The following is a 22,008-nucleotide window of genomic DNA, read 5'->3' on the forward strand; positions in this document are numbered from 1 at the left end:
CGCGAAGGGTTCATAGTCGACGAATTAAACGAACGAGAAAGTCAGACAAAATCTTCCTTACGTTCCTTTCTGTACGCATTTCTTCCACTTGTTCTCCATTCTCAAAGACCATGTCAGTAATACGAATAACCAAGATGCCTGTACTTGCAGAAAGATATTTAGCGGCATATGCGTCTTACAACGTTTCAACTTGAAGATGCCTCGCGTAGTTGTTTTGCCATAAAGGATTAACACTACACGACGCACATATTGTTATAAACAAACTCTGGACAAAGCAATTTCGTTGCTACGTGCAGCAACCGACAACCGGCGACAGGTTCAAACAAGTTCAATAAATGGATGACCATGTTCTCCAGGCATAGTCAGTCAATCGCTCGAATCAATATCAGTATCGAGTCATCGAGATCATCAGTCAAGCGATTAACTATTCTATTCTACAGTTTAAAATATCTGTACATATAGTTAACGAAATCAACTGGTCTCGTTAATAGTTTAACCAACGACATGTTTCACCGTCCACCACAGATATCCCACGATGAGCGAGCCACTGTAATCCGGTAAAAAGCTGTAGGCTATTTTTGATGCTATTTTCGCGAGATGTTCGCGAAGACTGTTGCTGAGGAAGCTTCGGTGGCGCAAAATTGCACGTTCGCCACTCTGTCGAAACGTAAACTTAATAATCAAAATGCGGAGGACTGTGGAACCTTTCGAAACGTCGCAATTTCCAGCTTCGACGTCCACCGGCCCATGAACCACAAGTATCAAAGCCTGTTCGCGAGCCACGAATTTCCTGCCATTCGAAATACGCGATTCGCTGCAAGTGCCGTGCATCTGCAGCTTCTCGCGCGATGGAAAGCACTTAAACACGTATACGCGCCGATTTATAAGTAGTCGACTCGTTGCAACCTGCAATGCAACGTCTTTCCAACATCAGCTGAGGAAACTCGTCGCGGAAAGCGATCAACGTGGACCAACTTCGTTGGCAACTAAGTGGTTGCGGATTTTGTCAATACCAGCTAATGACAAAATCCGCAGTCACTTAGTTGCCAAACAACAAATAGCTACGACACGCTGCTACGTGGCGTGAGCTGCAACACGAGGATGACGACTGTGCAAAGTAAGTTTTGTTCGTTGAAACAGAAAGGTTGGAACAATTATACGAAACGAACAAATTAATGGGAAACTGTGGTTTCATGTATGTTTCTTGAAACCGGCAATAGTTCATTCAAAGTAGTGCTTATTAGTACCATTTACGCTAATTGTTGAAAAATCTCATCGACTTCTTACCAGAGAAGTCTGCTCCATCGAAAGAGTTGCTAATTTCCTGCAACGAAAAACTGTTCTATCGCGAAGGGTTCATAGTCGACGAATTAAACGAACGAGAAAGTCAGGCAAAATCTTCCTTACGTTCCTTTCTGTACGCATTTCTTCCATTTGTTCTCCATTCTCAAAGACCGTGTCAGTAATACGAATAACCAAGATGTCTGTACTTGCAGAAAGATATTTAGCGGCATATGCGTCTTACAACGTTTCAACTTGAAGATGCCTCGCGTAGTTGTTCTGCCACAGAGGATTAACACTACACGACGCACATATTGTTATAAACAAACTCTGGACAAAGCAATTTCGTTGCTACGTGCAGCAACCGACAACCGGCGACAGGTTCAAACAAGTTCAATAAATGGATGACCATGTTCTCCAGGCATAGTCAGTCAATCGCTCGAATCAATATCAGTATCGAGTCATCGAGATCATCAGTCGAGCGATTAACTTTTCTATTCTACAGTTTAAAATATCTGTACATATAGTTAACGAAATCAACTGGTCTCGTTAATAATTTAACCAACGACATGTTTCACCGTCCACCACAGATATCCCACGATGAGCGAGCCACTGTAATCCGGTAAAAAGCTGTAGGCTATTTTTGATGCTATTTTCGCGAGATGTTCGCGAAGACTGTTGCTGAGGAAGCTTCGGTGGCGCAAAATTGCACGTTCGCCACTCTGTCGAAACGTAAACTTAATAATCAAAATGCGGAGGACTGTGGAACCTTTCGAAACGACGCAATTTCCAGCTTCGACGTCGACCGGCCCATGAACCACAAGTATCAATGCCTGTTCGCGAGCCACGAATTTCCTGCCATTCGAAATACGCGATTCGCTGCAAGTGCCGTGCATCTGCAGCTTCTCGCGCGATGGAAAGCACTTAAACACGTATACGCGCCGATTTATAAGTAGTCGACTCGTTGCAACCTGCAATGCAACGTCTTTCCAACATCAGCTGAGGAAACTCGTCGCGGAAAGCGATCAACGTGGACCAACTTCGTTGGCAACTAAGTGGTTGCGGATTTTGTCAATACCAGCTAATGACAAAATCCGCAGTCACTTAGTTGCCAAACAACAAATAGCTACGACATGCTGCTACGTGGCATGAGCTGCAAGACGAGGATGACGACTTTGCAAAGTAAGTCTTGTTCGTTGAAACAGAAAGGTTGGAACAATTAGAAGCGTTGGTATTAAGAAGCCTAGAGACCGGGCTTGATCTTAATTAAAATTTAGTTGCGCTGTTTCTAGCTTCCAGTGACTAGGGTCGGTGATCTTCTCATCGAACTACGGGTCACGTTTCGCAAATCCTCCACATTTCAAGTCAACAACGTTCAAGCGTTTCCGTATCAGTCAAGTTATACTCGAGACAACGGTTCTAAATTGCTTGTAAATGCAGCGACCAGGCGACAAGATCCGTCATCTGTTATTTAATTGAACGCGTTTCTCGGCGGCTTTAATACGAGGACAGAACGTTTGTCTCTCTTCATCTGCTGAATCAACTGGCCGTCCCATTAAAACACCTGTTTTGCACGTTGAATACTTGTTCGGTTATGCTAACTTTCCTACGGACGAGTAGCAAATAAAATGAATTACTCGCGCGATCGTCGACTAAGATGAAAATGTTGATGTCTTTGTGTGACTTTATTGTTTAGCGGTTTTAATGTATCGTGGAATTAACGTTTCAATCTGAAACGATACTTTTTACGGCTGCTCGAATAACTTTAGCTTCCGAGAGCCGGAAAATAGAAACATTGGTGAAATTGGAAAAGCCAGAACCGCGCTAAATTTATCGGCCAAAGTTTTAATCACAGGTCAATTGAATTCCATTAAATTTTCTGTTTTCCGTTAACGATGCTGGTAATAAATTCCTGTGCTTTACATAGCGTCGTCATGCAGCTAAGTTGGACGATATTGCTATTAGCATTACACGTTTTACTGTCCTGCTAGACACTAGACCTGTGTCCGACCAAAGCAAGCAAAATTTTTCGAATTGCGACTATTAGAAAAAGTCGATGATCTCCCCACGAGTACTTTGCTCCCGAAATAGCTACAATTTGGCACAGTTATCGAATCGCTCGATGATATGTCCTTTTAGAAAGCACACTTAGCACATGGCACGTTCTCTTTTTCAGGATAATAAAAATCAGTCGTAAATATCGAATTGCGTGTGGTCGGATTACCACGTTCGTCCCGCAATTCTCTTTTACGTCGTCGATTCTTCTCAAAAGCTACGCTTCGCTTAAAACCAGCATATTGTGTCGCGTATTCGTAAATCGTCCGCTCAACATTTCCGACTAATCGCTGTTTAATTTATAATTCGGCTGTGTAATTTTCTCAATGACAGTGGATACGATACGACGACACAAGCATTGGGTTGTCCGAGAAGTTTCTTTCGTTTTATAAGGAAATAATAGGCACACGATGTTTTTTGTTTTATATTAGTTTAGCGAATTATTCAGGGACGTAATAATAGAAATAGAACGAAGAGGATCATATCTAATTTAATAAAATAATATAAAATAAAAATCGTTGTTCATCTATTTATTATGAAACGAAAGAAACTTTCCGGACAACCTAATACAACAAGTTACATTGTACACGAATTTGGATATGAACCAAACGATGTTACACATATTTCAGATATTTTAAAAAGCGTTCTGTTTTTGTTTTACACGGAGCAATTGCCAGAAGGTGGAATAAAATGATATTTTCATTGGGCTGAATAGCGGTGCTGTTACCACTTGAACATGTCCCATTTTCTTCTTTAATTTTCTATTATTCAGATAAATATAAAGAAGTTGCTGTTAACGTGGAAACTTTCCCGTTTCGATTTTACAGTGGTTCGTTTTCCTTCTCAAAATTGCGAAACTTTTTAAACGCAGGAAAGTTAAAGTGTCTCAAAGCAAGAGATGAATTTGTAATGAGAGGAAGGAATAGAGACAAAGGGGAAGACAGAACGAGACGGAAAAAGAAGAACGACAGAGAGGGACAAAAGAAGAAACGCGGGGAAATAAAACGGCGAAAGGAAAGGGGAAAAGGAAGCAGAAATGAGAAAGACACGGAAACGAAAAAGAAAAGGGAAGGGACGAGAGAAAAGGAAGAAAATAAAATGGAAAAGCGATTGGTCCAGGTTACTAAATCTATTGTTAAACCTTTCTAACTGAGACCTACGTATCGCTTGTTAAATATCGAATTTAATTGTTCGAAATCTAAGATCAGGTAATCTGTTAAAATCGTCCCACAGAAAGTATTTGCATAAAGAAAATCGTTAAACAAAGGATATTCCACTACTGTACTTCTGTAATCTGTAATCCTTACGAAAAACGAGATTAACCCCAGAAATTGCTAGCAACTTGTTAAAACTTTTGCCTTCAATTATTACCCGCTTTGAAACTTATGCGATGATGGATAAAGATTATCAGATCTTAAGACAAAAACAAAGGACTCATACGTTCAGCTTTATGGTAAAAATCTCGCCTTTTAAATGTACCATTAATATTCTCAGAATTGGACCAAGTAAGAATATTATCGTCCTTCACTCTTTCTCAGTTTTTCTACATTTCTAAGTAAACCTTGTTTCGTGCAGAACGAAAATAAAACATGTTGACAAGCATCTAAAACATATCTACCAGCGTTTTTTGTTCGTCTCACGAACCGATTTGTATCGAAACTCGCGCGCGATGTAACTTGAGACTCGTGAGATATCCCATCCGCTGTTTTAAGCAATCTACGCAGCTATTTATAAATTAGACGGCGATTCATCTGAAAATTTCAGCCATCTATCGTTCAGAACGAATGGTCCACGAATATGTATCAGAATATGCCAAAAGTTTCTTTCGTCTCGTAAGGAAATAATCGACAATGACTGATGACGACAACCACAACGTTTGACAGATTAGGTCTCACGTTTGCTCAAACATTGCATTGGATAAAGCAGCTGCGTGCAGATGGCGAAAGACACTTTTGGAACAAGCTAGTAACAGTAACCCAGTAACAAGAACAACGTCACAAATTGGCAAACAAAAGGCGGCTATTTCATCGAAAGGGGAGCCCATCAAGGAAAAACGAAGTGAAGAAGAACAGCCATTGCCGCGTGCGATAATCATCCGGATAAAATTGTCTCGGACGAACAGCAATTCAGCTTACCTACCTGTGTAACGTGGAACTTGGGACAATGCTTACATACGCGGCGATATTTGGCCAGGATGAAATTGGAAAAGTTGAGATGCGATTAACATCGCTCGGAAGACGAGACATAGCGTTGATGAACACGGCCCGGTTCATATCGATTCCCCCAAAATTTCTACGCAGACTATTTATCCGGTTGGCCTTAATCCGGCGTTTGACTCGGCGATGGAGTTGGTCCAAGCACATCCTTCGTCTACGGGGGGTTTCGCGATTGCCGCGACGGCTGAATTTCGAAAACAAAAAGGGCTGGCGAATGTTGTAAGCGGATTGGCCGAAATCCGCCCGCTCAAAGGGGGAAAATTGGAATTGGACATTTTTTACGACAGAATGAAATCGGTCGTACGAGGATGAAAGTTTCTGATAAGCTGCGCGGTAGGACGTTGTTATTTTAAATAATCCTTTCACGGCAACCATGAAATTGGCTGTGCGCGGATTACATCCTCAGAAGCCTGTTACCTTGGTCCTTTCACCGTTACATCATCGATGTAACGCTCCGCTAGCCCAGCTTTGAATCTGCTTTTGAAAAAGCGAATGCGATCGTATACGTACACCGTAAAAGGATACGGTGTATACAATTTTTGATAAGCTTAACACTTGGCCTGCTTTATAGCCAGCTATTGTAGCCTTCGTCTTTGTGGCGTACTTCGATCTCTGTACCATAGCTTGCGGTATTATATGTATAAGCCAGATACTTTTGTAATGGCCGCGTTATAAAAAGAATCTTCCGATTATACGAGCGCTCGGGAGTCGATCGTCCAAGGTGTAGGCGATAAAACGTGAAAACCTCTCTCGAGCACCCGTGACAGGGTTCGTGGCGGCCCGAGCACCGATAATTTAGACATTCGCCGACATGGAACCGTTGATGATCGGTTTCAGTCAGTCGCCGGGCAAATGTCAAAAGATCCAAATCCGAGACTTCTGTCGGCTTCGTCGCATTAACACTGGAACTAGCACACCAGTACAAATGACTGGTTTCATAATTTCATAAATCCGCCAATCGTTTAAGGATCATTAACAATAGGAAAAATGTACTACATAAGGTGGGATTGCTTTCGTTAGAAAATGATAAATCAATGAATATACAAATATTTTGCTATTACGTATTTTTTAGAAACCAGTCATTTTGTCAGCTATGCCTTAGTTGTAGCGTTAAATGGCTAAGTAAATGAACGAACGTGACTGGTTTGTCTGAAACCATCGAGTCTCTGCCTACAAATTCACAAGTGGCATAATCGAAAATTCTGGCGGATCGCGCGACTGCCGTTTACGTGCCATCGATTGCCATCTGCGGATCCTGCTTCCAGAGAGTTTGTGCGTGTTTGAAGATCTGCCTACTCGCAGCAGCGATTACTTAGCTGAATATCGACGATCTTTCTGACAAACTCATGAGAATCTTTTAATCCTGCGCATAATCTTGTCCATAGATTGGGCAATTAATAACTGACGTGTCTCTGTAATACCAGAAATGATACAAAGCTAACAACAGGAACATCTTTATCGACAGTAATGTCACACAATTAACGAGGTACGACGTTAACAGGATTATCAAAGATCAAAGCGATAACGGGTCGCAAGAAAAGTATTTTAAATCTCAAGGAAAGAAACGAACGATTAATTAGCGAAATCGCGAAACAAGTTAGGGCGTCGTAACAGTTTATTTTGCCGATCAAACGATCCTGCTTGGAAGTGCACGGCTTATCTTATCGCGCGCACTAGGCGCGACATATCAGACAGCTATAGGACGATAAGACGAAGGAACGAAAACTGTTGGGGGTGAAAAAGGATTCGGCAAAATCGCATTGTAAGCTCTTTGAAGATATCCCTCTTTCTAACTCAAGATGCGAAGCGTGGAAGATCGTGGGATAATCTTTTTTCATGAGATCGTATATCTTTGTAGGGTAACAGCTATAGCGTGATACAAAATACGGTGGTGGCATTGACACGAGAAATTCCGTGGACTCGCGCAAGGAAATCCATCTTAGAATTCTATTGCAAGGAAAGTTGCCATGCTTGGAATATTTCGTCTCTGTGATTCTATGCAGATCTTTAGATCGTCAGCTCGTTAGGCCGATGTCAACAGATAGGAAACGTATTGTTATAACAAGGTTTTATATAATATCCATTAAAGATAAAATGTTCATAGAATTATATTCCATTCTTTGGTGAATATAAGAACTTTACATCTATGTTTCATGCTATTGTTCTTAGTTGGTGGAAAATACCCGAGTCTAAGAATACTTATGTGAAAACACAAAGAATATCAGGTATATAGGGAACAATGTTTTCTTTGTTTCTACAATTTTTTAAACAATGTTTCTGTGTTTATATATTTTTGCATTTCTGTATATTGCATTGTAATTGTATTTTTTAATACTATGTAAATGATCCTATACATGTAGAATACGTACAGAATTCTCTTGTTAATTAATGCCGAGTAATCAGGATAACGAAGCTGATAATGAGACGTATATCTCTCGGAAAATTCTTCAAATTACGAACTAACGAACGAACACGGTTTCCTTAGTCACAATTTTCTCGTATATTTTCCAAAAAATTACTGAAAGTATCAAGAATTCCTTAATATTTTGCATACGTCTCTTAATACAGTTGTATTAGCCCGACGTATTTTACAAACAAACTAATTCTAAGGTTCGATAAAAAGAACCTATTTTCGATTCATCTTTAGGTATTAACGTACGCCTGTGTTTGGTGTTTCAGTGTGGTGGATTTCCGTGCGTCGAGAATATCAAGCGCAAATCGCCAAGGGTAAGTGCAACGACGAGCCTTCTGAAACGCAGAACGCGATCTGCCGTCTTATTTCACGTCGTTCGTAATATATTCGCTTGACAACTGGGTGATTGCGGGTTTTGTCAATACCAGCCAATGACAAAACCCGCAATCGCTTAGTTGCCAACCCAAGATAAACAAGTCGAATACGGTCGCGTGTGTACGTGGAAGTTCGTGTGGGGATCAGATTTCAGAGGTCGTACGTAGACTAACGAGCGCGATAGGTTCCGTTTGCCTCGCGATTCGCGCCAAGCCGAAGAAAGAAGCTTCGCAACATGAATTTGTGGGTATTCAGACGTCTTTCTTATGTAATCAAATTACTGGAATCCAATTAATAGAGTGTCGATAACGCGGCGACGTGCACGAAGCTCAGACAGACTCGAGTGAGTTCGTTCGCCGGCACAGACACACGTACATACGTGAACCAACATAAACGAACACGTAGATGCACGGACACACAGGGCCACGCGATCGTAATTAACCGCACATTCGATGCATGTATGCAGAAACCACGCGTTGTTTGCGAATAGCAATTCCGAGCGTACGGGATTGAATGTAACATGGGGCGCACACAACGTGGCCAATGCGAACAGTATCGTCCTGTGTGTTCGTCTTACGGGCCTATTACTGAACTTGGCCCGGGTTGCCCATAGGATTGTTCAATGAGTGATTATGCGGCCGAAAATGAGCAAGATTTGCGGAACACCGGCAAATGATAGCTTACCCATGACGCTGCAACATGTTATACAGCATGCAAATTACCCTACGCCTATGTTACACGGCAATTGGACGTCGCAGCGTTACGCGAAATATCATGCGCCATCTTACGTGATATTATCGTTAGCCCAATGAAAATCTTAATCTCCGATAATTCTCTGATTAAGCGGAACGTGCGTTCGCTACTCTGCTTTTTTGATTTTTCTTATTTATCGGTTCACAGTCAAAGCAATATCGAGCGCTATCAGCGACTATTGGCCGAATTAACTAAACGTTCTGGGTAAGCGTTTACGATCGCTAGAGCCAGAAGGGATGATTCGGCTTGGTCGTAAATCATCGAGAATTCCAATAATATTGCAGCAGGCTACCAACGTATTAGGTTGTCCGGGAAGTTTCTTTCGTTTTATAAGGAAATAGTACACGTACAATGTTTTTGGTTTTGTATTAGTTTATTGAATCACGCAGGGGCGTAATAATAGAAATAGAACGAAATGGATCATATCTAATTTAATAAAATAATATACAACAGAAGTTGTTCGTCTATTATCACCTTATGAAACGAAAGAAACTTTCCGGACGACCTAATACCTTGCTATGGCGTCGAGATTGTAGCTGTTTCTTTTTCTTCTTGCTTCGTTATACTTCTTACATTCCAGCGTCGTTTCGTTGATAGTTATTGGTATATTACATGGCGTAGGTTATTGTTTAGGAGAAGATGTGAACGTGATAGTTTGCTGTGTTCTGGTCTGATTCGGGTTATCGTCCCTTGTCGTATCATAGTTTGATATTTGTAACTTTATCTGTTACTAACGATTTTAGTTAAACGAGAGGCGATCTAACGATATTAGAGTCTTTTTTTAACGACGTAACGACAACGTTAGTCAATCGACGTAACGTTAGCAGCTTCCTTCGTTAATTCATTAACAAAATTACTGGTTAATTCTGGCTCAACGAGAGGGAACATTTCCCTAATAATACGAATAGCAGCACTGTAATTGGAAATTATCATAGTGACACAAATAGTAAATAGAATGGAATTAGTTAATGGGTAACGATACATGGTAATTAAATGCACAGAAAATTTGCTTCATAGAAGATAATTAATACCGGAAACAACGCTACTAGATATTAAACTACAATTCCAATTCTGTCGTGTTCTAGTAACATGTTCTCTGAAATGAAGCAGGTTATAGATTTATTGGACAAAAATAATTAACCAAATTAACACTGACTGCCACGCCGAAATTATGTTTCACTCAGGACGACACGGGAGTATTTATTTATTCAAAGGGTATAATGGCAAAATAATAATAAATTGATGATGTAAGACAATATTCTTCCCCGATGGACCGTTTATCTTATTGTTGGTCACGGGTGACCACCGTGGCGCCTTGGTAACAGTTGATAGCGACATGTTGTGACAAGGTTTCCATTGTTTCAACAAACCATTCGCATTCGTCATTTCGTCGTAAGCAAAACGTGCAGAATATCGAATCGTGTAGAGGATATTAGTAAACAGTATTAGGATTATTTTTATGATTTCGGCGAAATATTCGGCTGAAATGATAGAGGCGCGGAAAAAAGATTATGTTCGTGGTAAACTAATGGTAGTGGTAGATTACAACAGAGGAAAATGTGCTGTAGATTTATCAGATCAAATGATAGCATATTCTACAGCACATAGAAGGACCCTCGAGTGATATACAAAATTAGCTTTAGAGTTATCGTTAAATACATCAATTTCAAACGCGATGATACTCTATAAACAAGCAACAATGACAAAAATCAAGATACCAGATTTTAGAATGGCACTCGCCATGCACCTTACACAGTGCCATTCACCAGAACCATCAAATGTACTTATTCGATAAAGATTGCCACACGAAATGCAGAAGAAAGAAGGGCAAGCGTAGCTGGCGCGAAAATTTTGCAGAGATGTTATAAAAAAAATGTTAAACAATTAGGATCAAAACTTGCCAAGAATCGGACCAAAAAGGTGACCACCTATTGTCCAAATCGTATTGACGAGCCACATTTATGTTTAGAGTGTTTCAACACAGTGCACCGTTAGATGCAACATTTGTTCTCATTTCTTTTACTGTTGTTCTACTAAAAATGTTTAATTGCACGGAACCAGACAATGACACCAGTGACTTTCGCTTATTCCAAAAGGTACCGAAACGAGCGTGAAACAAATTCGTTGGCAAAATAGAAAAATACAGGAAATCGATGTATAACTAGGCAGCTGTAAAAAGTATGTTATAGAGCGAAATTGTAGAAATATCGGGAGCAGAGAGGAAAATCGTGTAGTAAAGTACAGGCAGCAATGTATAAGACGAAGTAAAGTCGAAAATGGCGTGTGGCAGGGGAAAATCTGAAAACAATGCGCCCCACCTACCTATGTATGTGCATACAGTGCATAGGTACAACTGCATTGCGTCAGATGCATCGTACGCTAGTCCGGAATAACGATACGTCGCTTCGTCGCCTAGCACGCCGTTGTGACTTGCCTCGGAACAATAATATTACACGTCCTCTCGTCTATTTTCTAGCTGACACCAAACTGCTGCCACTTGCTGCGTGGAATTATTCCAAGTACTCCTTCCTTCTATCTAAATTTCGGGATCGCTGAGAAAATTGAATCCTCCATGTACCAGACGAGCTTTCTACGTTTCTCTAGTGCGATCCATGTTATTTCTATCTGTTTGACGAATTGACAGAGCACCAATTGTTCTGATCTCTAATTCCACCCTATTCGTACTCGCCAACTGACATTTTGCTTGACACAATTCAACACTTTGATTGCCACGCCGAAATCACGTGTTTCGCTCAGGACGTCACAGTGTTTTAACACAGTGCACAGTTAGATGCAACAATTGTTCTCGTTTTTTTTCTATTGATGTTTTACTAAAAATGTTTAATCGTTCTATGGGGCATTTTTTATTTCAAAGTATCTTCTATTTATCGGTTATATTCAAAATACCCTAACTGTCAATTTTCATACAATTTTTATAATTGTAAGAAGTTGAAGCGCTCCGGTCACCAATGACCACTGTGGCGCCACAGGAGAAACCATAACCGGTCATATTTGATACCCGTGACAGTCAAAGTGTCAAAGGCCGCAAATAAAAAGAGAATAAGTCACGTAACACGATTTTTCTAGAAGAGTTAAAATCCAGTATGTTGATCTAATTCCATAGTTTTCAACAACTATCTTCCCATTTGATTTTCGCGACTAACTTTGTGTTTCTGTTATCCTTCGGAACAGTTAAAAGATACTGACAATGTTAATTATACTCGCTAAGATTGATCCGAATTAAGTTAAAATTAACATTACTCGCTTCTTAACAAACACAGTGGATTTAGCACTTATTCTCAAGAAACTTGTACCTTAAAATCTAACTCATTTCGTTTTGCAAATATTTCATATTAAAATTCTACTTTTCAATCGGCAAGTTAGGTAAACGTCAGGAAATGAACCTAAACGAACCTGTCGTATCTTTGCTATGTGGTCTCCGTATAAAAATTCGTCCAACCATAGTTGTGAGACAGTTGCGTTAATTGTAGCTTGGTCAAGAAAGATCTCTACTTTGTAAAGAGAACTTGCAATTTGTAATATTCTGAACGTATGGACGCCGTGTTCTGACGTCCTGAGACTACTGCAGCTAGCTTTAACAGGAATGTAATGATGTATCGATGATACACTGAATAGAACTGTACACTATCGGTGCGTCATGAAACTCTCAATAGTGCTACGTAATTGGTACAGCAGCAAATTGATTGAATACCGTTCCGGACCACCGTAACCTACATCTGAAAGTTACAAACTAAGATACTTTCCGGATAACGATATGGAACTGAAAAATATTTACGAATTCCAATCCCCAGAGCTGTGCAACTTTGTTTTCATCGGTCGAGCTGGTCTGATCGTGGAATTTTTATTTCTAGCCATCGTATAATCCGTGATATCTTTCAACTTCCATCATTCCTAGCTTTCACACTTTATCAATGTAATTATTCATTCGAATTTATTACGGTGCTAGCGAAATGTCAAAATAAAAAGATCCCTAAAAGAGTTCCGAAAAGTTCTGTTTTATATTTATATTTTTTGTTTTACATTATTTTATTGAATTATTTTTGATCAATTTTATTCTGTTACTACAAAATGCATCGTACACAAATCCACACAATAATATAAAATAAAAAACGTTACATGAAACGAAGGAAACTTTCCGGACAACCTAATACTCGCTGATCGTTGAGTCACACGTTTGCTAACTATCCGACGTTTCAGGGCAGGTATTTTGCAAACTAGCAATGAGAATAAAAATTGCCAAGTTAATTGCATTACTTTGACGTCTATGCACGAACTCGCCCACGATACGGATATTTCGCTGTAAATCGCAACATTTGGACGAACCATCGGTCGCAATCACGAGGTGGAAACATCAATTATTTCGTCCATATTTTATCTACGCTACCTTCTCCTCGATAATTGACAATATTACAGCCGGAGCATTATCTATCTTCATCCATCGCGAGTTAACCGAAATTTACACCGATGTGTATCATAAATTCATGGCGGGACGTTCCTGCTGGCGAACAAGTCGCGAAAGAAGAAGCGAGTGGCGGGCAAAATATCGATCGCCGAGAAAGGATTGCACTCTTTCGAAGGATTCGCAGGTTCGGCTGCATGGAAAGTGGGCCGCGAGAATGGAGGCGGCCAGAATCGTTAGCAGAAATGAAAACAAATTGCCTGGGTAGGCGGCTTCCGAGAGGCGAAGCCGCCGGGCAAAAGTGTGATTTGACAAATGACGTATGATAAAAGCGCGCAACGTTCATTAAAGGAAATGGTCGGCGGTCGGGTAATGCAACTCCGATCATAAAACTGATGCATTGTAAACACGTTTAGGGTTTGCATGTCGCAGCGATATCGGGCGATATCTTCCACGCGAATCGGGTTACAGCTTCATACGCCAACGTCGTTTACAACTTTATGTCCTCCGGGTTAAGTACGCTTTTAACCCTTTCACTGCCAAGATTTCGTGTTTTCCCAGCGTCGTATGCACTCGCCATATCGCGGCCAGCACTCCCCGCCGCTCCATTCAATACCATTTTACGGTTCCCACGTGTAGAATCTCGCGTCTCGTCAAATTATTCGCACGTTTTATTCAGCCACGCAACGTGACGTCAATTTTCCCTCTCTTCAATTAATTTTTAATTAGTTTGCGTCGAATCGAGTAATATTGGCTTGGCAACTAAGCAATTGCGGATTTTTTCATTAGATTGTATTGGCAAAACCCGCAATCACTTAGTTGCCTAATGTTTAGTGGCACTAATGTTTAGTGGCATTCATTGGATTCGAGTATTGTTAATAACTATTTAGAAAAAAAGATCGCAGTTCAATTCTAGTCTGCGGTATTTTCATTAGTACGCGGAATATTTTCTACTAACATTTGCTAGGGAAGTGGCATATTTGAAACATCGAACCTATGAAAATTAGAATCACATTGTCACCATTTAGAATATAGCTGTTTCTATACCTTGCTTAGTAACAACTAATACACATAGACAATATTTTACTGGAAACTTAAAAACCAAAGATTGTTCGAGATTTGGAGGGGTCGCCTGGTAATTACCGCTACGGTATGACCACCAGACGCAAGCCTCGGGCAGGACGACCGTCAAGGGTACCGTAATGCGGACCCATCATAAACAGTGGGCCTATTGTATTATACTTTAGGATCTGCCATAAAGTATCTATATTTTTTTGCGACATCTCAGGAAGACGGGACACGCGGGTTTCCCCAAGTGTAAGGTCACCCGCGCGAACCGTCACTAAGGCAGCCAGCCCATTCAGAAACATACGGCTTTACCCAAGGACCAGGTAGGAACAGACCTGGGACACCCCCACGACGAACCTATCTTTACAACAACAACACCTACCAGTATTAACACCTACCAGTGAACAGTATTTTTAACAGTATATTCCGTAACCTACGGACAGGACAGACTCTTGCATCAGTATTCTAAGAGTCAACACTTAACAGATTCTCTTAGGGAACAGTATATTTAACAGGATAATCAGTACACCTACGGACAGTGGATTCAGAGTAGAACGTGGAATATAGTAACTTAACCAGTGTAATCAGAGTATTGAGTGTAATAAATAAGGTGAACTAAACCACGCTCTTTACCTTTATTGTACTCCTCCACCTTGGACGCTAACAACGTTCAAGGCACGCGATAAACAACCGATCAGTTGCCATCCGACTGGTTGTTAGTAAGTTGTGCGTCACAGCAAAGATTATCAGCTAAATCGTAAAAGACAAAATTTTGCTCACTGCTAAATGCTTCGCTATATAATCAATAGTTTTCTACCTAGAATCTCCTATTTCAAGAGTGGCTTTCTGAAAAACTTATCTTTCTTAATTTAGTTTATCTTTATTACTCCTTCTAGTGTATCAAACATGTGTAGATAATTTTTAGTACGAAGCTAATCCCATCTTTTAACCTTCCCTTTGTAAATATTGGAATACAGTTAAATGTACAGTTAAAGCATCTCCGAAAGTGAATTTCCTCGAAAAGGTATCGAATTCTCGCGAGAGCTTGAACAAAATCGGGGAGAGTTGAATGGTAAATGGAGAAGTTAGCACGTGACGAACTAGATCGGAATTTAGATCGTTCACTTCGGCAAATCGATTAACAAAAATAGTTGTGTAATGCTACGCAATCTCATCTGGAGTCAGTTAACTGTACAGGCTGAGTCACTTGATACTGCTTTATCGTACTCGACGACATAATCTCCTCGACGATATCGAGAACATTTAGCGAAACTGGAAAAAGAATCTTGACGATTCGAGGCTTCTTCAACTCGTGCCGTAGAATTTCAAGAGGACTTCGATACGCGTATCGGGGATCTTGTTTCATAGCAAAAAAACGGAACAAGCGTTCGTCGGACCCTTTCTCGTTCTCTTTGCTTTCAAAAATCTGCGATTACGTTGATCTACTTGAGAAAGAAACGACTGTTGCGAAAGAGTACGATTTTCGAGAAATACACAGCTTAAAATTCTGAACTGTAGAAAAATATTGTTGGAAACTCTGTGACATTTCGAAGGAAGCTAAATCCTATTTTATCTTCTCTTTGGTCACAGCTAGAAACACTGTTTCGTATTTATTTAATGCACAACCTTTTGCTCTATTAAACCAACGTTGAACCAACACATTTCATTCGCAATTTTTTCAGTTAACTTACAGTATCGAACTCTGTTCTTTTAACATGGTGATTGTAAAAGGAAATTTCAAAAATTGAACACATTCTCTATTACTATCTCTCCTTTTATCTAGATCTTACAATTTTATGAAGTTTGAAGAAATCAGAGGATTTATAGCATACTAAAATATTATTTTCCTAAATATACAAATTTTATTTTCCCCTTCCTTCATGAAACAACGGATACTTACATTCCACAGTAATGTTGCATTTATGTAACTTTTAAAGACACCTTCTTTTTGCCAATTTCACGTGTAATTTACTATCTAATTTAGAAAAAAAATCCTATTCCTAAAAGCATATCTATACTTTTATTACTTTCTAGTTCTCGTTTCTAAAGGATTACCTAACTCCATTAGTAATAAAAGGAATGATTGATGCAACTGGAATATCCACGTGAATGTCGATATAAATACATAATTTATAACATGCAAGAATCGAATATTATTTCATCCCAATTCAGAGGAATACAGGCCAAAGTTGGATTAAGGTCCTCTGATAGTTATGTATGTACGTAATCGCCTTAAAACATGATGTAAGAGTTGCAATTAGCCACAGCAGCAATAGCAACAATCACACTGGTAAACAAGGTCTCAGCCTTCTAAATTCTAAAGCAATACGTCTTACTTTCAATTAACAACATTAAACTTTACAAAGTCCTCCTTAAGTATTCCTTTAGTGTAATGAGAGAAAACGTAAGGAGGAAAATGTAGTTTAACTCTTTAATAAACACTCTCTTCGCGTTTATTACCGAGCCAATTGTTCTAATTTTCATTTCGTACACTAATGAATCATTATCATGAAACACCACAGGCTTACCAAGTCAAAGAAGTTTCATTCTTTTAGAAATATTCTGCACGATACGAAACTCGAAAGACACTCGAGTACACGTGAAACGATAAATCTGCAAATATTCCTATTACAACAATAATTAAAACCAACAATCCTATATGAATGCAATTTCCTCCATAGAGAAATTACAAGCTGGAATGGAGAATCGGCGTCTGTTCGCTTCAAATCTTTTCCCCTCCAAACATGTTCCATTTCTGTTACTACGTAACGGTCGCTGCAGTATTGCCTGTCGCAAGTATCGACACTGTTAGTTAACCAATAGAGCAGGACGACTTTGGAATTCAATTTGCAGACTGGAATCGCACGAGTTTTTAAGTTGTACCGCGTACCAAAGTGGACACGTAATTTCCGTTGGATCGATTAACGGTACACAGCATTTTCAAGAGTGGATTAAAATCCATCGACCTATCGCGTAATATCGGTCGTTTTCTACAAAGTGGATGAAGATGCCCGTGACTACCTTTTGTATTTCACGGCTGTCGAACATCTTTATTGTCGTCGAGCGCACGGTCGCTTTTACATCAACGAGATATTAACGATCCCGAGAAATGAGAGCCGATTGAAATTATGGCATGAGATAAATCGCGGTGTATCTCCGCATTCATTTCCAAACAAGTTGCATTGAGAACGCAACCGATGCGAGAGACGTCTCGCCCGACGCTTAGAATCTTCTCTACGCTAGCAACCAGCTTATCTCTTCGTAATCAATGATATAAAAATATAAACAATAAATAAAACCGTGGAACAGTCAGCGAAACGACCGTCGCACTACCCAGTTAAAAATGAAAAAATAACAAGGAAATAATTCGATCTCAACTTCTCCGATTATTTTTTCTCAAAGAGTATAACATTCGACAAAGAGTTTGAATAACCTTTGGAATTGTTGTGGTATAATTGTCGAACAAGGTCGATAACAATCACAATCGAAGGATGCTAAATATCAGGTTAAAAGGATAATTTATAAAAAGGATTCTCGTATAATGTACGATATAAGATAAATATTAGAAACAGCGAAATTAGTAAAAACCGAGTTGTCATAACATGTGAAATTTGCAAATGGAAAATACGGGAATCTCTTGTATCTATATCGAGAAATATCCATTAAAAGCGTTAAAAATACGCACACAGAGCATCAAACTCATGTTGATACCGGATCCATATTTATACGTTCTAATTCGATTTCCTAAACGACAACGCTCGGTCAAACGTTTTTGTAGCCATCATGGAAACTTTTTCTCTGTGTTTATATTGACAACACTGTCCTCTATGTACGCGTGTTTACGAAACTAACGCTGTAAAAATATAACGTCGCCAATGATACGCCTATGTTAAATTACAAATGAAATTAAAAATCTATTTTAATCCAATGGAAATCCGCTAAGCCATGCTTGTACGTTGTACAAACGAATTTTTTCGCACTTCGTGTTTAACAGTTCGGAAATTTTGTGAAAGTATTGGGAGAATTGCAGTCTGTTTGCTATTTTCCAGATATATACTTTTTGCGTACACTATCTGTGTATCGACAATTCTAACGGATTTAACATTAGTTGAACTGAATAGCGGAAAATATGTCCATGAAATGGAAGGAATGAAGATATTAACAAATATATGTAATATGGAACGTTATATTACTAACGTTATTCAAGACACAATATTAATATATATTTCAATGTCATAGAAAAACATTTCTATATACAATACAATTTAACCAAATTTTTAATTATTGTGTATTAAATCACAATTGATAAGTTGAGATTAAAATGATTATCCTCATCTGAAGCAATTTTATAGTTGTTACTTGTTAATATACCTTAAGTTTTATGTACATTTTAAATATGGTACACAAAATTTAAGTTGCAAAGAACAATAATAAAAATTCAATATTTCAATAACATCTCTTACGATCATAATTAAATATTTTTCAAAATGGCGCACGAGTGTTACATACAAGACCCCTTACGGAATAATTTACCTTTTATGATCTAATAATTTTTCTAAATCTAATAATTTTCGTCAAATAGAATAATCTTGCAATTAGTAAAATATCATTTGTTTTATCATCGAACTAGTACAACAGAGAATATATTAATACTGAAAACTTTGGTGACTTGCAAAATTTCACTAATGTAAGATGGCCTGATATACGATTCCATTAGCTTACAATCTATGGTTTCATCGATCTCAAAATAACCTCATCCTATCAATTATGAATTAAAGAGATAAAATCAATGTTATAACTCACATAAAGCCAATGATTACGACTTCTTCCCAACGATGACCATTGTTTGAAGCACCGAGTCACCATAAAGCGTGAATACCAGTCTGTTACAATCAGCGTACAATGCGTATAATGGCGAAGTAACGGTTTGTTCTCGAATTTTTTACAAATACACGTATCTCGAAATCGTTTCACGACGAAAATACATATTCGTTTATGCGCGGTTTATGTCGCGACGAAATATTAATTTCTCGCGGAAAATATCTCGATATCGATTCTTATGCGTCTCTGAAATACGAATTTTACTATTTACTTCGTATAAGCAACACCGTTTCGCGAAATGACGATCAGAACTGTTACACTACAGACTAGAGGAGGCAATCTCCTTCCGGATTCGTCCGTCTTTCCGGCTCTGTAATTGGCCGATTTCCTGCTGCCATATTTAGTTCTGTGAGAGACGCGGGAATGCGTACGTCGAGAAATTTCGTTCCATAATTTTATTTAACGCATATCGTCAGAAGTTGTGAATATTCAGATTCTCCGGTTGTCATAATCAGTGTATAAACGTTATTAACTCTCGATATTAAATTAACAAGCAGAATTCTTCTTATATAAAGTAAGTCACCTCACGTATACATTCGAAATGACGCAATTGAAAATGTTTCTCTTTTAATTGGAATTATTAATCGTTAATTTTTGAAACTTGTATCAAGCACTTATTTTGGCATTATTAGCACTTGTTTCTTTTCGTACCATGTTCCATACATATGTATGTACATTCAAATTCAGTATACGACTCTGTAAAATTCAATTATTATTATTTAAAGAATTGATATTAATTTTCTAGTGAAAAATATTATGACGAAGTAAAAGAACATTGATAATTGAAATACTTTAGTGCGTTACTGTGTATAGTTTGTATTTCACGGGGCACCGGTCGCACCCGCGCTATTTCCGTTCCTGTTTCCGTCGTATAGCGCCACCGATTCGCGAGTCACAACATAACTTTCAACGTTTTTCTGCGTGTATGCGTTGTGTTCATCTGAATGAAAGTGTCGCGAGTGTAACTACAAAACCAAGAAAAAAAGAACAAGAAAATACGGGGGCAGAAGGAATCCTACGCTGTAGCAGAACGCCCGTTGTCCATCACGGCTTCGTTCCATGGTGTTTCAACGGGGTAAGTCGCCATTTTTAATACATTTCAAGGCACCTCTTTCCAACCAATTAATTTGCTTTCAATATCGTTTTAATTTCGTGTATTCAGAGAAAATATCGTTCTTTTGTATTTTCTAACTCTGTTTAGAATATAAATTCACCGCGAAAAATCGTTTCTAGAGGTTAGCATATCCTACAAAAGCGTTCCATAACGTGTTAATTGTATAGCCTTGCATCATTTGCAATAATTTCATAGAGGAACGTAAATGGCGCTTTTCAAGCGCCATATTGTATGCTTGTTACATGAACTTTCCGCATATCTTACAATTAAATGCTTGGATTACTTATTGTAATAAGGAAGGCAACATTATTTTTGATTTACTGTTAATGGTAGCTATAATTTAATTGTAAGTATGTGTTAATACATAATGATTATATTATATATATAATATTATGACGTATTATGATGTTATGACGTGATTTCTACAAAATTTATTATAAAGCGTTCTGAAATAATGTTTTCTTGCCTCTGACTCTGTAGACAAATTACACAGAGAAGATTCTTCTATACTCATAAAAAGACGTCGTTATTAATTCACGCACTAACGTTTAATTAGCAGTAAAATTTTAATGAAAATCGATAGATACATCGAATGAATCGCACGTTAAATTTTAATATACTCTGAATCACTTCTAAGACAAAGTAATTAAAATTTGTATTATTTGTTGAATCCATTAGTTTTACTATCGGGTTCTCATTAATTTATACGTTTTATTAATATTCATGTAGTATAGTAAATCAGCGCGATTCATAAGATTTTCTTATTGCTAGCATCTCCTATCTCGCCATAGCAATAACAGAAGATAAAATCTTCCAACTATTCAATTAAAATTTCTCCAATATACCAACGTTGCGTCGTTCGAGTGTTTATTACTGACATTCCCAGACACAGTCGTCTCTCGTTCGCGTTAACGCGATGAAACATTTACGCGCGAACAATTACATTCGCGAATTTACCGTGCGAAACAAAGATACCTGGTTGTATAAACGTGTACGTTTGAAGAGTACGAAGTATCAGAAGCGTAAGGAATGTTTAAATTATACAGGGCATGTTAGGTAAAACGTCTGGCCGCCATTTTGCCATAAGAGCTAAGACAACCGTAGACAGGCTTACGAGGCACATTATGCGGAGATTTGGTAATTTGCATAAAGCGTGGTTCATGCTGTTGATTCGCTGGAAAGAGAGATAGAGAGACAGTTGGCTGATTATAGGATGAATGGGGGAAAGAGGAGACTGGTAGATAGACTGGGGGATGGGAAAAAGGCTGGGTGAAACAGAGAGACAGGACTTTAGAGGGTCGAAGAGAAAGGAAGACACTCGGTTCCACAATCGCTGAAATTTCACGCGATGGATCTTATCGAGGCGAATGCATAATTTCGAGGTATAATGCAGTCTTATAGGAACGTTTGCTACAAGGTATGACGGAACGTG

General features: G+C 38.8%; 1 protein-coding gene across 1 annotated transcript in view; it reads left to right on the forward strand.

Moving 5' to 3' along the window:
• Positions 1-22,008, forward strand: part of Nrx-1 (neurexin 1) — a 600,022-nt gene that overhangs the window by 34,947 nt on the left and 543,067 nt on the right. Inside the window, exon 2 of the mRNA XM_033349833.2 lies at positions 8,232-8,279. Coding sequence (XP_033205724.2) covers positions 8,232-8,279 — 48 coding nt within the window. The remainder of the gene's footprint in view (positions 1-8,231; positions 8,280-22,008) is intronic.

Source organism: Bombus vancouverensis, chromosome 17, assembly GCF_051014615.1.
Source record: "Bombus vancouverensis nearcticus chromosome 17, iyBomVanc1_principal, whole genome shotgun sequence".
Lineage (NCBI taxonomy): Eukaryota > Metazoa > Arthropoda > Insecta > Hymenoptera > Apidae > Bombus > Bombus vancouverensis.